General features: G+C 34.5%; 1 protein-coding gene across 1 annotated transcript; it reads left to right on the forward strand.

Annotated features, from left to right (window-relative positions):
• Positions 1-9,563: 9,563 nt before the first annotated feature.
• Positions 9,564-13,923, forward strand: LOC125808387 (protein trichome birefringence-like 33). Its single transcript, XM_049488093.1, has 6 exons — positions 9,564-9,747; positions 9,825-10,038; positions 10,706-10,877; positions 10,958-11,157; positions 11,246-11,407; positions 13,538-13,923. Exons 1-6 carry the CDS (start codon positions 9,564-9,566, stop codon positions 13,875-13,877), a joined length of 1,272 nt encoding a protein of 423 aa, XP_049344050.1. The 3' UTR covers positions 13,878-13,923.
• The last annotated feature ends 1,737 nt before the right edge of the window (positions 13,924-15,660 follow it).

The following is a 15,660-nucleotide window of genomic DNA, read 5'->3' on the forward strand; positions in this document are numbered from 1 at the left end:
TTTTCTTAGCCACTTTTTTATGAAAGTCGAAAGAAAATCTAATTTATTTTCAGAAAAATGACTCTTTTGAATATCCATCTAATTACGTGAACAAACATGTCCATCAAATTCAAATTTTAAATAAAACTTAAAAATACCACGACTTTCCATATATAAAACCTTTAATCCTGGTTTGCTTTCCATCGTAAGATAATCTCACTTCATATATATTTACAAATTACCTACCACATAAAATATTAATGATATGATTTAGCAATTTTCTTTTAGAATAAGAAAACATTCCATGTGCTTAGGACATGACTTAATTGACAATCAGTGGTGGTTTTGAGTTGTTATTCAAAGTTTGCAAATAAGATCCATATTCGAATAGTACAAAACAGAACGCACAGGCAAAATGGCTTACTTTAATATGGTAGGGTTTTAAAAGGTTAGCAGCCAACTCATTTAGGTTGGGTGGATCAGAAGATACAAATAGAAATTTGAATGTGGCTATTCTTAATTAAACAAAACTACATTATTATATTATAAAATAATATTTTGGGATAAGACACAAGTACCCCTAGATTATGACCGAAATTTCCTTGAATTAATAGCCCCAGGTACATGAAACTCCCTTTCTTGGGATGACTTGAGAATCCAACATCCCTTCCATATCAGCTATACAAGACACATTACTATATTTGCATTTCACATACTTTGTCTTAGTCATACTAAAACTAAAACCTTTAAACTCGAAAGCCTGAAACCTTTGATCATGTCATTTCACTATTATCATTGTATCTTTATGACATAAAAAGAACCCTTGTTTTCAAGAATTTCATTGAAGTTTCATTTTATTCAAAAAAAAAAAAAAGTATTCCTAAATCTAATTAAGTCAAATATATATGCTGTCGAAGAGTTCAAAGATGTAATCTTGAATGGTGCAAATTGAAAAGAACATATTGAAAATGAAAGTCTTTTGGACCCCTTGATATTATTTACTTGCACAAATTGAAAATAGACAATTTAATGTGTTTTATTAATTAGTCAAGCTTAATACTACTACAGTGAGTAGTAAATAAGGATATTTAATTTTTATTTAGAGGTATTTTCTTTTCCACCAATTATACATGATACAACTTTTTAGTTAAAAAATTATGAGTGCAAAAAAGAATACACCTATTTGACATCATTCTTCTTTGGTAGAGGAAATCGTTAAAAAAATAATAGTACTCAATATATTTTCTTAAAAAATAAATAAATTAGCTTCAATCTCCAATCTCAAATGGTCGCATATGACACAATAATTTCTTTGAGTATGGTCCATCAAGGTAATTATATCTTTTATGTCTACTTTTTTCAAAATAATAAAGAAGGTGGGGGCTGATTAACGGCTGTCATTAGCCCTGGTCAAAAGATTATTATCATTTTTAATTGTTCTAATAATATTACATTCTGAAATTATCTTACACGTGGCAGCAATCCAGAGTGTCATTAAACATTACTGGAGACACTTCAATTGGAAGGAATCCTTTCTTACCTAGGGTGTGCAAAAACCGAACTGACCGATAAATCAAATTGAAAAAAGTGTAATTGGTTTATTGTTATTGGGTTATTGGGTAAATGGCTATTTAATAATTTTATAAAAATAATTATTGAGTTATCAATTTTTTAATATTGGGTTATTGGGTAACCGATAACCCATTAAGAATATAATAATTTACTATTTTACATTTTAGTCATACATAAATATCAAACAAAATATATTAATGTAATCACTATATTGGACTATAACTATAAGGATCCTACAAAATTAAAATTACTTAGACTATAACTGTAACACCCCGTATGCTAGGAAGACCAGAATGCAGAAATTTCAAAAGTTGTAGGTGCCACCAACGGGGCCACCTACGGACCGTAGGGTGACCCACGGACCATAGGAGGGGTTCGTGGTTGGCCACTTGAAGCCCATCCCCAGAAACCCAGGAAAATTCTTCTAAGGGTTGACCCACGGCCGGACCTACGGACCGTAGGTCAGACCACGGGCCGTGGTCCTGGTCCGTGGATCAAGACCCCCAGAACCCCTCTCTGAAGCCAGTCGACGACTAACCAGGACGGAACGTAGGTCAGTCGATGGTCCGTCGGTAAGGCCCATAGATTGGCCCCGATAGTTTTAAGTCAGGGGTCGTTTGGTCTTTTCCCATATACGTTGGACACCTAAACTATGTCATTTAACCCCTAAACTACATCGTTTTGGTTAGTTTAACCCTAGTAACTTAATCAGACTTACCCTAACCAATTCATTCTCAAAGAAATCGATCAAACTAAGAAAAAAAAAGCATCGACCAAACCCCTCAAGAACTAGCAGAAGTTTCTCTCAGTTCCAGCCCCGAAATCGAAAGATTTCTCCGCGGAATTCATCACCGGGTATGTGGGATTTCACTGGTGGATTCCTTTCATCCACTAGGTCCCTAGATTTCAGTCAGAATCTTGATTCCCTAAATATTGCTAGCTAGGGTTTCTAAAACTTCAGATAATTATTGTGATTTAGCTGTTAGAATACTCTAAATCTGATTATCATGATTTCTTAACAATGTTGCTTAGTTTCTTGCATGAAATTTAGAACCCTAGATGTGTTGATTCGTTTAGTTAATGAATAACACTTTCTAGGCCAGTTTCATTATCAGTACTTAATGTTGCATTTTCAGTTAGCATGTCAAAATCTCGAGCTATCTAGTTATTTCAATTATGTTGTATTTTATACATTCTATTGGGAGTAGGCTTAATAACGAGTTGGACTAGGGTTATTCACCCTCATAGTCCGAGAACTACGTGCCCCATAGGTTAAGTCCCCTCTATGGGCATCAAATTTAGTGATCACGTCAATCATGCCTCTATACCCTTGGCAAGGTATATTGGGTCATCTCGATGAGGCGTATACATCGGACTCCACGTTTAACTCACGTGGTTTTATGTCGATTATTAGTAGCTCCCACAGTCAAATTCTAGGGCATTGATCAGGTTACAAGTTATATTTCAGTATTCAGTTTCAGTATGTTATAAACATGGTCGTTGCATTCAGTTTAGTTCATCTTCAGTATGTTCAGTTTATTCTTCATGTTCATCTTACATCATTGATCAGTATGTTTTATTTCAGTTATGTATATGTTGTTCAACTTTATTATATCATGCATGCTCAATACCTTTCAAGTACTAACGCATACTCTGCGCTACATCTTCTTGTGATGTAGGTTCAGGTCCTCAGCACTCAGATCACGCATAGATCGGTTCTCGATCTCCAGTTCAGCAGTATCAGTGGTGAGTCCTCATTCTTCGAGGACGCTATACATGTTTCCTTTGACTTTCAATCTTTCAATTTCAGTTTTACTACAGTGTAGCTAGGGGCATGTCCCAACATCTCTAGTTAGTTAGAGGCTTTCATTCAGACATAGTTATATTCAGTTTTAGCTTGGAGTTTGATATTTCAGTTTTCATTAAACTCTCAGTTTATATATTCAGATAGTATTGGGTATTCCCCATTTCAATTTATATCATGTTTTAAGCTTCCACACATTATTTCTCATTTCATTTTATCTTAGTATGCTTATGATATGCCAGTAGGGTTAGCTTAGGGTCACTTGTGATCCTAAGTCCCGTGTTTATGTCAAGGGGGTAGCCTCGGGGCGTGACAAACTTGGTATTAGAGAACTAGGTTTAAGAATCCTAGAATGTCTGAAAAGCCGCACTAAATAGAGTCCCTTTCATGAGTGTGAAGCGTGCCACACATATGGGGGAGGCTACGAAGTGTTTTTAGGAAAAAAATCACTTTCTTGTTATTCTTATTGTGCGTGGGTATGATCTCCTTCCTAACTCGACGTTATGTATTTCAGATCATGCCTCCTCGTAGAGCTTACGCAAGGAATGTTAATGCCCGCAACGCTGACGTAGTTCCTCTAGCCCTAGACCGTGAGGTTTCGAATGCAGAGTTTCGAAATGCCATTTAGCTTTTGGCTTAGAGTGTAGCCAACTAGAACAATCAACATGTTCCAGTTCCTACTAATGGTAATGGTGGATTAATGGCAGCTAGGGTCCGTGATTTTGTTAGGATGAATCCACCTGTGTTTCTAAGGTCGCAAGTTGGTGAGGACCCCAGAATTTTATTGATGAGGTCAAAAAGATCTTTGGAGTGATGCAAGTAACTGGAAATGATAGGGTAGAGTTGGCGTCCTACCAGCTCAAGGACTTAGCTCACATTTGGTTCACTCAATGGAAGGAAAACAGGGGTGAGAATGCAATTCATGTGACTTGGGAATGTTTTACCGGAGCTTTTCTGGACAGGTTCTTTTCAAGAGAGTTGAGAGAGGCTAAAGCTCAGGAGTTCATGAATTTGAGGCAAGGTTCTATGTCAGTCTAAGAGTACGGACTTAAGTTCACCCAACTCTCCAGGTATGCTCCACATATGGTTGCCGATCCCAGGGCACAAATGAGTAAGTTCCTGTTTGGGGTATTTGACTTGGTGAAGACAGAGTGCATAAATGCTATGTTGTTGGAGGATATGAGTATCTCTAGGCTCATGAATCATGCTCAGTAGGTTGAGAGAGATAAGCTTAGGGAACAGGCTAAGGACAACAAGAAGGCTAGAATAGGGAATTATGAGTACTCTCATCAGAAATTGGGTGGTGGAAATGGCTCGCAGTTTCAGCAGAACTTTTCAGCTCCAACATCTTCATCATCTAGTGCTCCATCCCCAGGTTTCGGCAGGATCAGAAAGGTAGGGCATCAGGCTCTAAGTCTTAGAGGAGTGTTTCAGGTATCATAACCTACCCAACTTGTCCAAAGTGTGGTAAGAACCATCCGGGCGAGTGTCTTGTAGGGAAGGATGGATGTTTTGGGTGTGGTCAGACTGGTCGCAGGTTGAGGGATTGCCCTTCTTCTAAATAGGGACAAGGAGTTAACACTAGTAGGGCTCAGTCTACAGCTTCAGCAGCACCAGTAGGTCGCCCGACTCAGCAGGGTACTACATCTGGTACAAGTAGCAGTCAATGCCAGAATAAGTTGTATGCTCTCCAGGCTCGCCAGGACCAGGAAGATTCTCCTAATGTGGTTACTGGTACGCTGCGAGTCTTTCATTTAGATGTTTACGCTTTGTTAGATCCAGGGTATACTCTTTCCTTTGTAAGTCTGTATATAGCAGTAAAATTCGGTGTTAGTCCAGAAACTCTCTCAGAAACCTTCTTAGTCTCTACTCCAGTTGGTGACCCAGTTATAGCTAGACGGATATACAGAAATTGCCCTGTCACAGTCTCTCAGAAAATCACCTCAGCAGATCTTAGAGTTAGAAATGGTAGACTTTGATGTCATTTTAGGCATGAATTGGTTACATTCCTATTATGCCTCAGTTGATTGTAGAACTAGGATCGTTCATTTTTTCAATTTCCAAGTGAACCAGTCTTAGAATGGAAAGGTAGTAGCTCAGTGCCTATGGTCGATTCATTTCCTACTTTAAGGCCATAAAGATGATTTCCAAGGGGTATCTCTATCATCTAGTTCGGGTTAAGGATTCCAACTCTGAAACCCCAACTCTTGAGTCAGTTCTAAAAGATATTCCCGGAGTTTTTACCGAAAGGGAAATCGACTTTGGAATTGATCTCCTTCCAGATACCCAGCCTATTTTTATTTCTCCTTACAGAATGGCTCCAGCAGAGCTTAAGAAATTGAAAGAGCAGTTGAAAGACCTTCTAGATAAGGGCTTCATCAGACCCAGTATTTCCCCATGGGGTGCACTAATATTGTTCGTGAAAAAGAAAGATAAGTCTCTCAGGATGTGCATTGACTATCGGCATGTTGAACAAAGTCACAATCAATAATAAGTACCCTATCCCCAGGATTGATGAACTGTTCGACCAACTTCAAGGTGCTAGTCATTTTTCAATTATAGACCTTAGATTCGGTTATCATCAGCTCAGAGTCAGAGATAGTGACATTCCGAAAATAGCCTTTAGAACTCGGTATGGTCATTATGAATTTGTAGTTATGTCATTTGGACTAACCAATGCTCCTGCAACTTTGTTGGACTTGATGAATAGGTAGTTCAAGTAGTATTTGGACTTGTTCGTTATCGTCTTTATTGATGATATCCTCATTTACTCTAGGAATGAGGAAGAACATGCGACTCATTTGAGGGTTGTCTTGCAAACTCTCAAAGATCGCCAGTTATTTGCTAAGTTCAGCAAATGTGAGTTTTGGTTGCAATTAGTTGCTTTCCTTGGGCATATTGTGTTTAGCGAAGGGATCTGAGTGGATTGTCAGAAAATAGAGGCAGTGAAGCAATGGCCCAGACCTACCTCTCCTATAGATATCAGAAGTTTCTTGGGTTTACCTGGATATTATAGAAGGTTCATGTAAGGAGTTGCATCCATATCTTCTCCATTGACTAAGTTGACCCAGAAAAATGTTAAGTTTCAGTGGTCAGATGATTGTGAGAAGATCTTCTCAGAATTGAAAACTAGGTTGACTACAACTCCTGTTTTGACTCTACCAGATGGTTTAGACGGTTATGTGATCTATTGCGATGCATCCAGAGTCGGCCTAGGTTGTGTGTTGATGCAGCGAGGTAAGGTCAGTCAACAGTCCGTCGGTTAGGCCCGTCGATTGGCCCGGACAGATTTAAGTCAGAAGTTGTTTGGTCTTTTCCCTTACACGTTGGACACCTAAACTATGTCGTTTTGGTCAGTTTATGCCTAGTAACTTAATCAGTATTACCCTAACCAATTCATTCTCAAAGAAATTGATCAAACCAAGAAAAATAAAAGAGAAAGCGTCGACCAAACCCCTCAAGAACTAGCAAATATTTCCCTCAGTTCCAGCCCTCGAATCGAAAGATTTCTCTGTGGAATTCGTCACCAGATATGTGTGATTTCACTGATGGATTTCTGTCATCCACTAGGTCCCTAGATTTCAGTCAGAATCTTGATTCCCTAAGTATTTGTTAGACCTAGGGTTTCTAGAACTTCAGATAATCATTGTAATTTAGCTGTTTGAATACTCCAAATCAAATTATCATGATTTCGTAACAATGTTGCTTAATTTCTTGCATGAAATTAAAAACCGTAGATGTGTTGATTCGTTTAGTTCATGAATTACACTTGCTAGTCCAGTTTAGACAGATATACATGCATCAGTTTTCAAATGTTTCATTATCATTACTTAATGTTGCATTTTCAGTGAGCATGTCAAATTCTCGAGCTATCCAGTTATTTCAGTTATGTTGTATTTTATACATTCTATTGAGAGTAGGCTTAATACCGATTTGGACTAAGGTCAGTCACCCTCATAGTCCCAGAACTACGTGCCCCGTAGGTTAAGTCCCCTTTGTGGGCATCAAATTTAGTGATCATGTCAGTCATGCCTTTATATCCTTGGCAAGGTATATTGGGTCCTCTCGATGGGGCGATACATCAAACTCCACATTTAGGTCACGTGGTTTTATGTTGGTTATTAGTAGCTCCCAAAGTCAGATTCTAGTGCATTGACCAGGTTACCAGTTATATTTCAGTATTCAGTTTCAGTATGTTATGAAATTGGTTATTGCATTCAGTTTAGTTCATGTTCAGTATATTCTTCATGTTCATCTTACATCATTGATCAGTATGTTTTATTTTAGTTATGTATATGTTGTTCAGCTTTATTCTATCATGCATGCTCAGTACCTTTTAAGTACTGACGCATACTCTACGCTACATCTTCTCGTAATGTAGGTTTAGGTCCTCAGCACTCAGATCACGCATAGATCGGTTCCCGATCTCCAGTTCAGCAGTATCAGTGGTGAGTCCTCATTCTTCGAGGACGATATACATGTTTCATTTTACTTTCAGTCTTTCAATTTCAGTTTTACTAGAGTTAGCTGAGGGCATGTCGCAGCATCTCTAGTCAATTAGAGGCTTTCATTCAGACATAGTTATATTCAATTTTAGCTTAGAGTTTGATATTTCAGTTGTCATTAAACTCAGTTTATATATTCAGATAGTATTGGGTATTCCCCATTTCATTGTATATCATGTTTTAAGCTTCCACACAGTATTTCTCATTTCAGTTTATCTTAGTATGCTTATGATATGCCAGCAGGGTTAGCTTGGAGTCACTCGTGATCCTAAGTCCCTTGTTTACTTCAAAGGGGTAGCCTCGGGGGGTGACAATAGCTATAAGGATCCTACACAATTAAAACTACTAAACTTTGCTATCAACATTTACCCTTTAGATTTTAGTATTACTTTAGTCTTTAGGTTCACTACGTCAAAACCTAAAGAACTAAGAACGGCGATGGCTATGGTTTGCAAGAACGACGACAAGGGTTAGACAACGACTACGGTTGTGAATTGTGACTATTTGATATACTTTTACTACACTAAGCAGAAATTTTGCACTCAATGAGTAATTTGATTTCTTTCTTTTTTATTTCGCGTCAAATTATTGGACAAGTCATATATTTGTTTTGAAAGCATTTTCTTATTGGTTAAATCGAACCGTTAAAGAACAAAAATCGATAAACCGAAAACCAATACAAAAATATCTTATTGGTTTGGTTATCGGTTTAGCATATTTAAAAATCGATAAACTGAACCGATAATACTTAAAATCGAACCGACTGATACACACCATTATTCTTACCTTTATAACAAGTATAACACTACGTTTTTTAATAAAATTATCTGTATGTAACAATTATCTAGTTCTTTTTTAGTAATATAACAACCGCATTTGTTGAAATAGAACCTCTGGGAAAACAATTCCTTCAAAACCTGTATATTTGTTAATAATACTTTTTATTTTATTTTTATCAATAATAAGTCTAGAAATTTTTACCAAACATTTTAAAATTTTAATTCACCACTTATGACAAAATATTATGTGAATATATTTTAAAATATATACTCTCACTAAACAAATATTTTGTCTTTTCCTCCGCCTAACATGATATTATTCGGAACAAGACGAATGTTCCAGCCTCCACATAAAAACATGGGTTAGGAACAGGACAATGTTCCATACTTCACACAAACAACTCACATGATTTCAAATTTATTATTTTAATAAAAATTCCTATATCAAATATAGAAACATGAATTTTCTTTTAACATGGGAGATAATATATTTCTTAAAAGATTATTTTGAGATGTAAAGTTGTATCTTTGTTTTATATGAAAAACAATTACTTTTTCTATAATAGGATTTTCTTCCTTTTAATTTATTTATCTAATTTTCATTTAACATAGAGTTTGAAATTTAATAAGAAAAAAATAATGACTTTTGAATTGCAGACTTGCAGTACACAACTTTCATAAATATATTTAAAAATAAGTTTATCATTGCTAAGAAATGAGACCCTTCAAATTTAGAGGTCAGGAGTGTTTTGATGGGCTCTTTTTTAGTTAAAAGTTAAAAATAAGTTGGGAATATTCAATTTTTAGTTTTTGATTTTTGTAAATATTTTTTTAAAAAAACAAACTTATTTAGACGATTTTAACCCTAAACTAAAATCACATGAAAAGGGAGCCGAACCAACCATCAAAAATCTCAAGAGAGAAATGAAGTCATCTCCTTCTTCTCCCTCTTCTCTTCACAGAAAAGCTCCTTTTCTATCAACTTTATTAGCTTTAATCATCTTTTTTATCATCATTATTCTTTATAGTGAAGTCTTTTCTTTCATTTTTACCCAATCTCATCCCAAACTTTCCGGCTCTAATTACAATTCCATCTCAAGAATAATCAGTGAGTACACACAATTTTTATTTTTTTTTGTTCCTTTTGATAACTTTGGCTTACACGATTTCTCATTGTTGTGGTAGAGAGGAAGAAGGAGAAGTTGGCATTTGCAATTGGAGAGAGAGAAGAAGGCTGCGACGTTTTCAGCGGAAGTTGGGTTTGGGACAGCAAGAGCCGGCCGTTATACACAGAGGATTGTCCTTATATACAACCACAGTTAACATGCCAACAACATGGCCGCCCAGATAACGATTATCTATATTGGAGATGGCAACCTCATTCTTGCTCTATTCCAAGGTATCTATAATACTCAAATCAATTCCTAATGCCCTCACCAATATACATTGCCTCGTAACCAATCAGGATTGTGATGAAGTGGTAAGTATTCCTTCTGTTGGTGTACGAAGTCGTTTTTGATAGAGAGCATTTTATCTCCAATGTGAGACTTAACAACGTGAATTCAAATTTAGTCCGACACTAATATAAGTACAGAGTGTATAAGTAATCCAAACACCACCGCTATATATTAATTAACTAGTAGTAGTATTAATTAAGTTGGACTCGTTTATTTGTTTCTCTTTAAATTATAAGGATTCGACCGAAACTGTATTAGTGGCTGATAACGGATAAAGTAGTAATTATTTTGCTTTTTAGTTCAACTGTTCTATCTACCGTTACCAAAATGCGGTAGACATCGATTGAGGTTCAATTTTATTTGTCCATTAATTTAAAATATATCAAGAAACAAATAATTTTTTCATTAGCATGAACATGAATTACTTTGCAAGATATTATATAAAATACTCATATCAATTATTTTTATTTTTTTAAAAAAAAAGGCAAAGTGAGAGTGGACAGGTAAAATTGAACGTATGATTTATTTCTTAATTCTTACAACAATGAGGGATGAGGTTACTAGTTTTGATAACAATGTGCCTTTAATTTCTTGACATTTTAATGGCAGTTTCAATGCGACACTAATGCTGGAAAGCCTTAGAGGAAAGAGGATGTTATTCGTTGGTGATTCCTTAAACAGAGGACAATTTGTTTCCATGGTTTGCCTTCTTCATCAACACCTTCCTGAGAATGCCAAATCCATGGAAACTTTTGGTTCCCTCACTGTTTTCACTGCTAAGGTATTTACAATTTACAAGCACGTTCAATTTAACGATACATACTATGAACACATTGATATGACGATCTTTTAATATTCCAGGATTACAATGCACGAATCGAATATTACTGGGCACCATTTCTGCTGGAATCAAATGCTGATGATGCAATCGTACATAGAATTACAGATAGAGTTGTTCGGAAAGGTTCAATAAATAAGCACGGAAAAAAGTGGAGAGGAGCTGACATAATTGTGTTCAACACTTACTTATGGTGGATGACTGGCATGCCGTTCAAGATTTTGTAATTTTCTCGGGATCAAACTTGCTCTTTTTCCTTTTAGGTGTTGAAGTTGTACATGTGAGAATATAACGGTGTTTAATTGATGCAGGCAAAAAGGGTCTTTCAAGGATGAAGTGAAAGACATAGTTGAAGTGTCTACAGAAGACGCGTATCGCATGACAATGAAGAGTATGGTGAGATGGTTGAAGAAAAATATGGATTCAAATAAAAGCAGAGTATTTTTCACCAGCATGTCACCTTCTCATTACAAGTGAGTATCTATTACAAATACTTACATCTCCCCTTATTCTCTGTTCTTTGTTTGATCTTATTTTTCAAGGGAGAAAAGTATGCAGGATTCGATGATCATATATAGTTTGATTGAATAAATGATTTAGAAAAGCAAAATAGAAAAGACAATTTGATTGATCCAATAGTTATCAGTTGGTCTAGCAAATTAGGATAGAAGGTTAGTAGGTAGTAGAATGTTGTCTCGCTTATCATTTCATAATTGTAGTCGTAGTACTTTTCTCTTGTAGTTTTTGTTAGAACAAGAATGATAATAGTACAGAGAATTCAAAATAAAACTTACTTGACTTAGAGGCATGTATAGATAGTTGGAGTCTCTCATGGAGCGAACAGAAGAATAAATAGTAACTCTATCTTAGGGATTCAATTAAGCCACAAAACAAGTAGAGCATTCAAGAATGTTGCTCTTCTATTCTCGAATTGGTGATTTCACCTTTTGATTAATGTCTCTCAAATGTTTTCAATGGATGGTGTTTTTAAGTGATTGCCTTTTTAAAGAAAAGAAACACTATTTATGAGACAATCTTTTTTGAACGGATTAAGTTTTCATTAAAAAAGACTTATTAATAGGTTCATGAATATTACACAAAGTATCTTCCAGGAACCAAAAACGTAAAAAACTAAGTGAACAATTAATTTTCAATTCGCGTTCATTTCTTTTGAAATTCAGAAAACTTTTATTTGATCAACTGTTTCAAAATTAATTGAAACATTAATTCTCCTAACATTTCCCCACTTGTTTTAAGAAATTTTAATTTGAAAAATTAGAGACATCAATCTAGTAATATGCATCAATAATAGTGTCTTTTGGACTTGCACCATTAGATAGTGAATTCTTTTTCAAATCATTGACTACTTGTACACCACAACAAAATGGTGTAGTAGAAAAAAACATATAGAATTTTGAAACTCTAATCATAGCATCAAGTTAGTGAGAAACTTTGCTCATAGCATCAAGTTTGTGAGAAACTCTACAATTACTATTATACAATATCTTCTTTCCTGTCCAATTTCTTTTCATTTTTGGCGTAAGTTACTTGCCAAATACTCATCTTTTTACTAAATAAAATACTTAGATTTTTTTTTTTCTGTCAAAGGTAGTTTACAAGATTACAATAAAAAAAATATAATGCTATATGTTAAAATTAATTTAGAAAATATGATCTAATTTTTTTTTAATACTAAATTTTTAGAGATTATCTCGAGTTATTTTTGTATATTTTGTATCTTCTATGTTTTTTTTTTATTAAGGATATTTTTATTTCAATTGATTAAATTCTTAAATAAAATTAAAATTATATCAACAAGAAATCAGAAAATATAATTAGCTTGATGATATAAATGAGTCAAAACTAGTGGAAGATGAAAATTTTCTTACCAAAGTTGGTGAGTGTTTTCCTTATTTTCTTACCTGAGTGTTCTCTAACAAAAAGTTGGTGAGTGTTTCCTAATTTAATCTAGACCTTTATATTATTAATATGACGCGTGTCATTTATCTAAATATGCACTTGAGAAAATGGAGAGAAGGTGTAATGGAGATGAGCCAAATCCGTCCGTATTTTATCACTTTCATTGATTAATCAAGGTATACGTATGTCTTTTTATATTAAAAATAAAAGATAAGATATTTGAGACTTCAAAACATATAGAGTAAAAGTTGAAAATAAATTAAGTTTGAAGATTAGATCACAAATGTGGAGAGTATTTAAAATCAGATTTTATTGATCTTTGTAAATAAGAAGGCATTGAGAAACGTATTGTTACCGGTCTTTTTTACAGAATGTTTAATAATATTTTCTAAATATTGTTTTGTCATGATCGTTTCACTTCACTTATTTCATTTTCCATCTGTATTGATGTACTTTTTCTTGAGTTGAGGGTCTATTAGAAACAATCTATCTACCTTTCAATATAAGATAATGTTTGCATACATTCTATCCTCCCTAAACTCCTTTCGTAGATATTACCCTTGTAATTGTTATTGTTGGTGTTGGTTTAACAAATTAAGCATATGTTGCAGTCATAATTAACATCACATAATATTGTAAAATTTGGATTCAAGTATAACGGTATATCTTTGTCAATTTGGCAGAAGCATGGATTGGGGAGGGGAAGCAGACAGAAATTGTTATAATGAAACAAAGATGATAGAAGATTCAAGTTACTGGGGATCAGATTGTAGCAAAAACGTAATGCAAGTGATAAGAGAAGTGTTTAGTAAATCAGATGTGGCCATAACGTTTCTCAACATAACACAACTATCAAGTTATAGGAAAGATGCACACACATCAATTTACAAGAAGCAATGGAATCCATTAACACCAGAGCAACTAGCAAACCCTGTTAGCTATGCTGATTGTACACATTGGTGTTTGCCTGGCCTTCAAGATACATGGAATGAACTTTTATTCGCGAAACTTTTTTATCCATGACATTTGAAAATGTATCGAAAACCTTTAACGTAACATGATTGTGGAGGAGGATGAGAGTAAAAATATAACTAGATGTATGAATAATGAATGTGAGTGGGAATTTTATTTTAGCATGTACAAAAATTGAAAAATCCACAAATTTTGAATTGGCTTTTGAAAATACAGGGGAAGTAGTTTTAGGCTTTCTTCATTTTGGAATGACATCTAAGGAGATAATTCACATTACTTACTTTTTTAGTCGAAATGGTTTGAGAGATCTTTGTACTTATTATCAAACCATTGACGGCCAGTTCTCCGTCAACATCTGTAACCTCCATTTGACACCATCAGAACAGAGTATGGCGAGTTGCAGTGGAAAAAGAGGGAGGGGTAAAAGTGCTGTGCGCTTTATGTATGTACACTCCATAGATACATATCGATTTCTTGTTGATTTTTTTTAAAAAAGTTTTTCGTGTTATTTAATTATTTAAACCAAATCCATTGCATCAACTAGCTTTTAAAAGTGAGACCACACATTACATCTAAATCAACAAAATATATGCCACATAAGTATAGTCGATGATCAGAGATGTTTCAAATTTTTATTTTGTTCAAATTTAAGTGTTCAATTGACAAAGTTGAGGGTGCAAAGACAGAAACAATGATCCAAAATAAGTACAACGATCTCCTCGACTATTCCGCCTATTTATTTTTTTTACATTGAGTTGGGAACACTTACAAGACAATTTCACTTATTCATTTCTTCTTCCTAAGTCAAATTGTTCCTCCTAAAATGTTTACTTTAAAAACAAAAAAGAAAATAATCTCTGCACTTACTTTTTGAGTAAATTCTATAGATAAGGCACCATGTTTGAAAATTTTCCCTATAATATTATTTTGTTTCATCTCTCCTAATAGGATGACATGCCACATTGAGGAAAACAGGCATAGCTTGATAATATTATGGTCCTAAAAAAACAAAAATGATATTATAGGGCAAATTCTCACCTATCTAAAGAATTTACTCTTTGTTAGGAGTAATTACAAATGCAACTAGAACGAGTCATTTTTTGTATTCCCCTAAATGATCAACTGATTCCTAAAATGCCATATACATATTTTTTATTACCACATTTCCAAATACAAGAAACATTTCATTAGATTTTAAAGCAAGAGGTACTTTGTAGTGAAGTTTGATTGGACATCCTATGTATCGTAGGTCATGAGTTTTACTCATTTGAAAAAAGAGGTTTTCCACGGTAACACTATGTGTTTTTTTCTTTATTATTTAGATGAACTCAAGGAACTTGATTCCTTAAGATTAATAGTTGATGCGAGATTACTTTCAATTGGAATCAGAGCATGTCTTTTCATCATAAGGTTAAAACCTTGAAAAAAAATCCTATGGCTTGAAAATAAGCTTGTTATACAAGATAATACCAAACCCAAGAAAATTCTAATTTGCCGAATTGGCCATAATAAGTACAATCAAATCTCATTGTGCTTTACTGTTAAGCAAATTAGGATACTCCACAAATGGCTCATGAAAGTACCAATTAGGTCAAGAAATTTAAGATTGATATGCCAAATAGACAATATGAACTTTTTAGGATGAAGGATGGAGAGTCTATATATGATAAGCATATCCAAGTTCACATCAATCATCAAAGAAATTTACTCTCTGGGAGATATTGTTCCTACCAGGATATGGACCATCTTCAGCTTATCGAGGACTTAGATAGGGTGAGACAAATAAGGATAGAAGATTAGTAGGTAGTTGACCATTGTCTTAGTACTAGCCTAT

The sequence above is a fragment of the Solanum verrucosum genome, unplaced genomic scaffold (genome assembly GCF_900185275.1).
Source record: "Solanum verrucosum unplaced genomic scaffold, falcon-dt-bn FXZP01000112.1, whole genome shotgun sequence".
In the NCBI taxonomy this organism is placed as follows: Eukaryota; Viridiplantae; Streptophyta; class Magnoliopsida; order Solanales; family Solanaceae; genus Solanum; species Solanum verrucosum.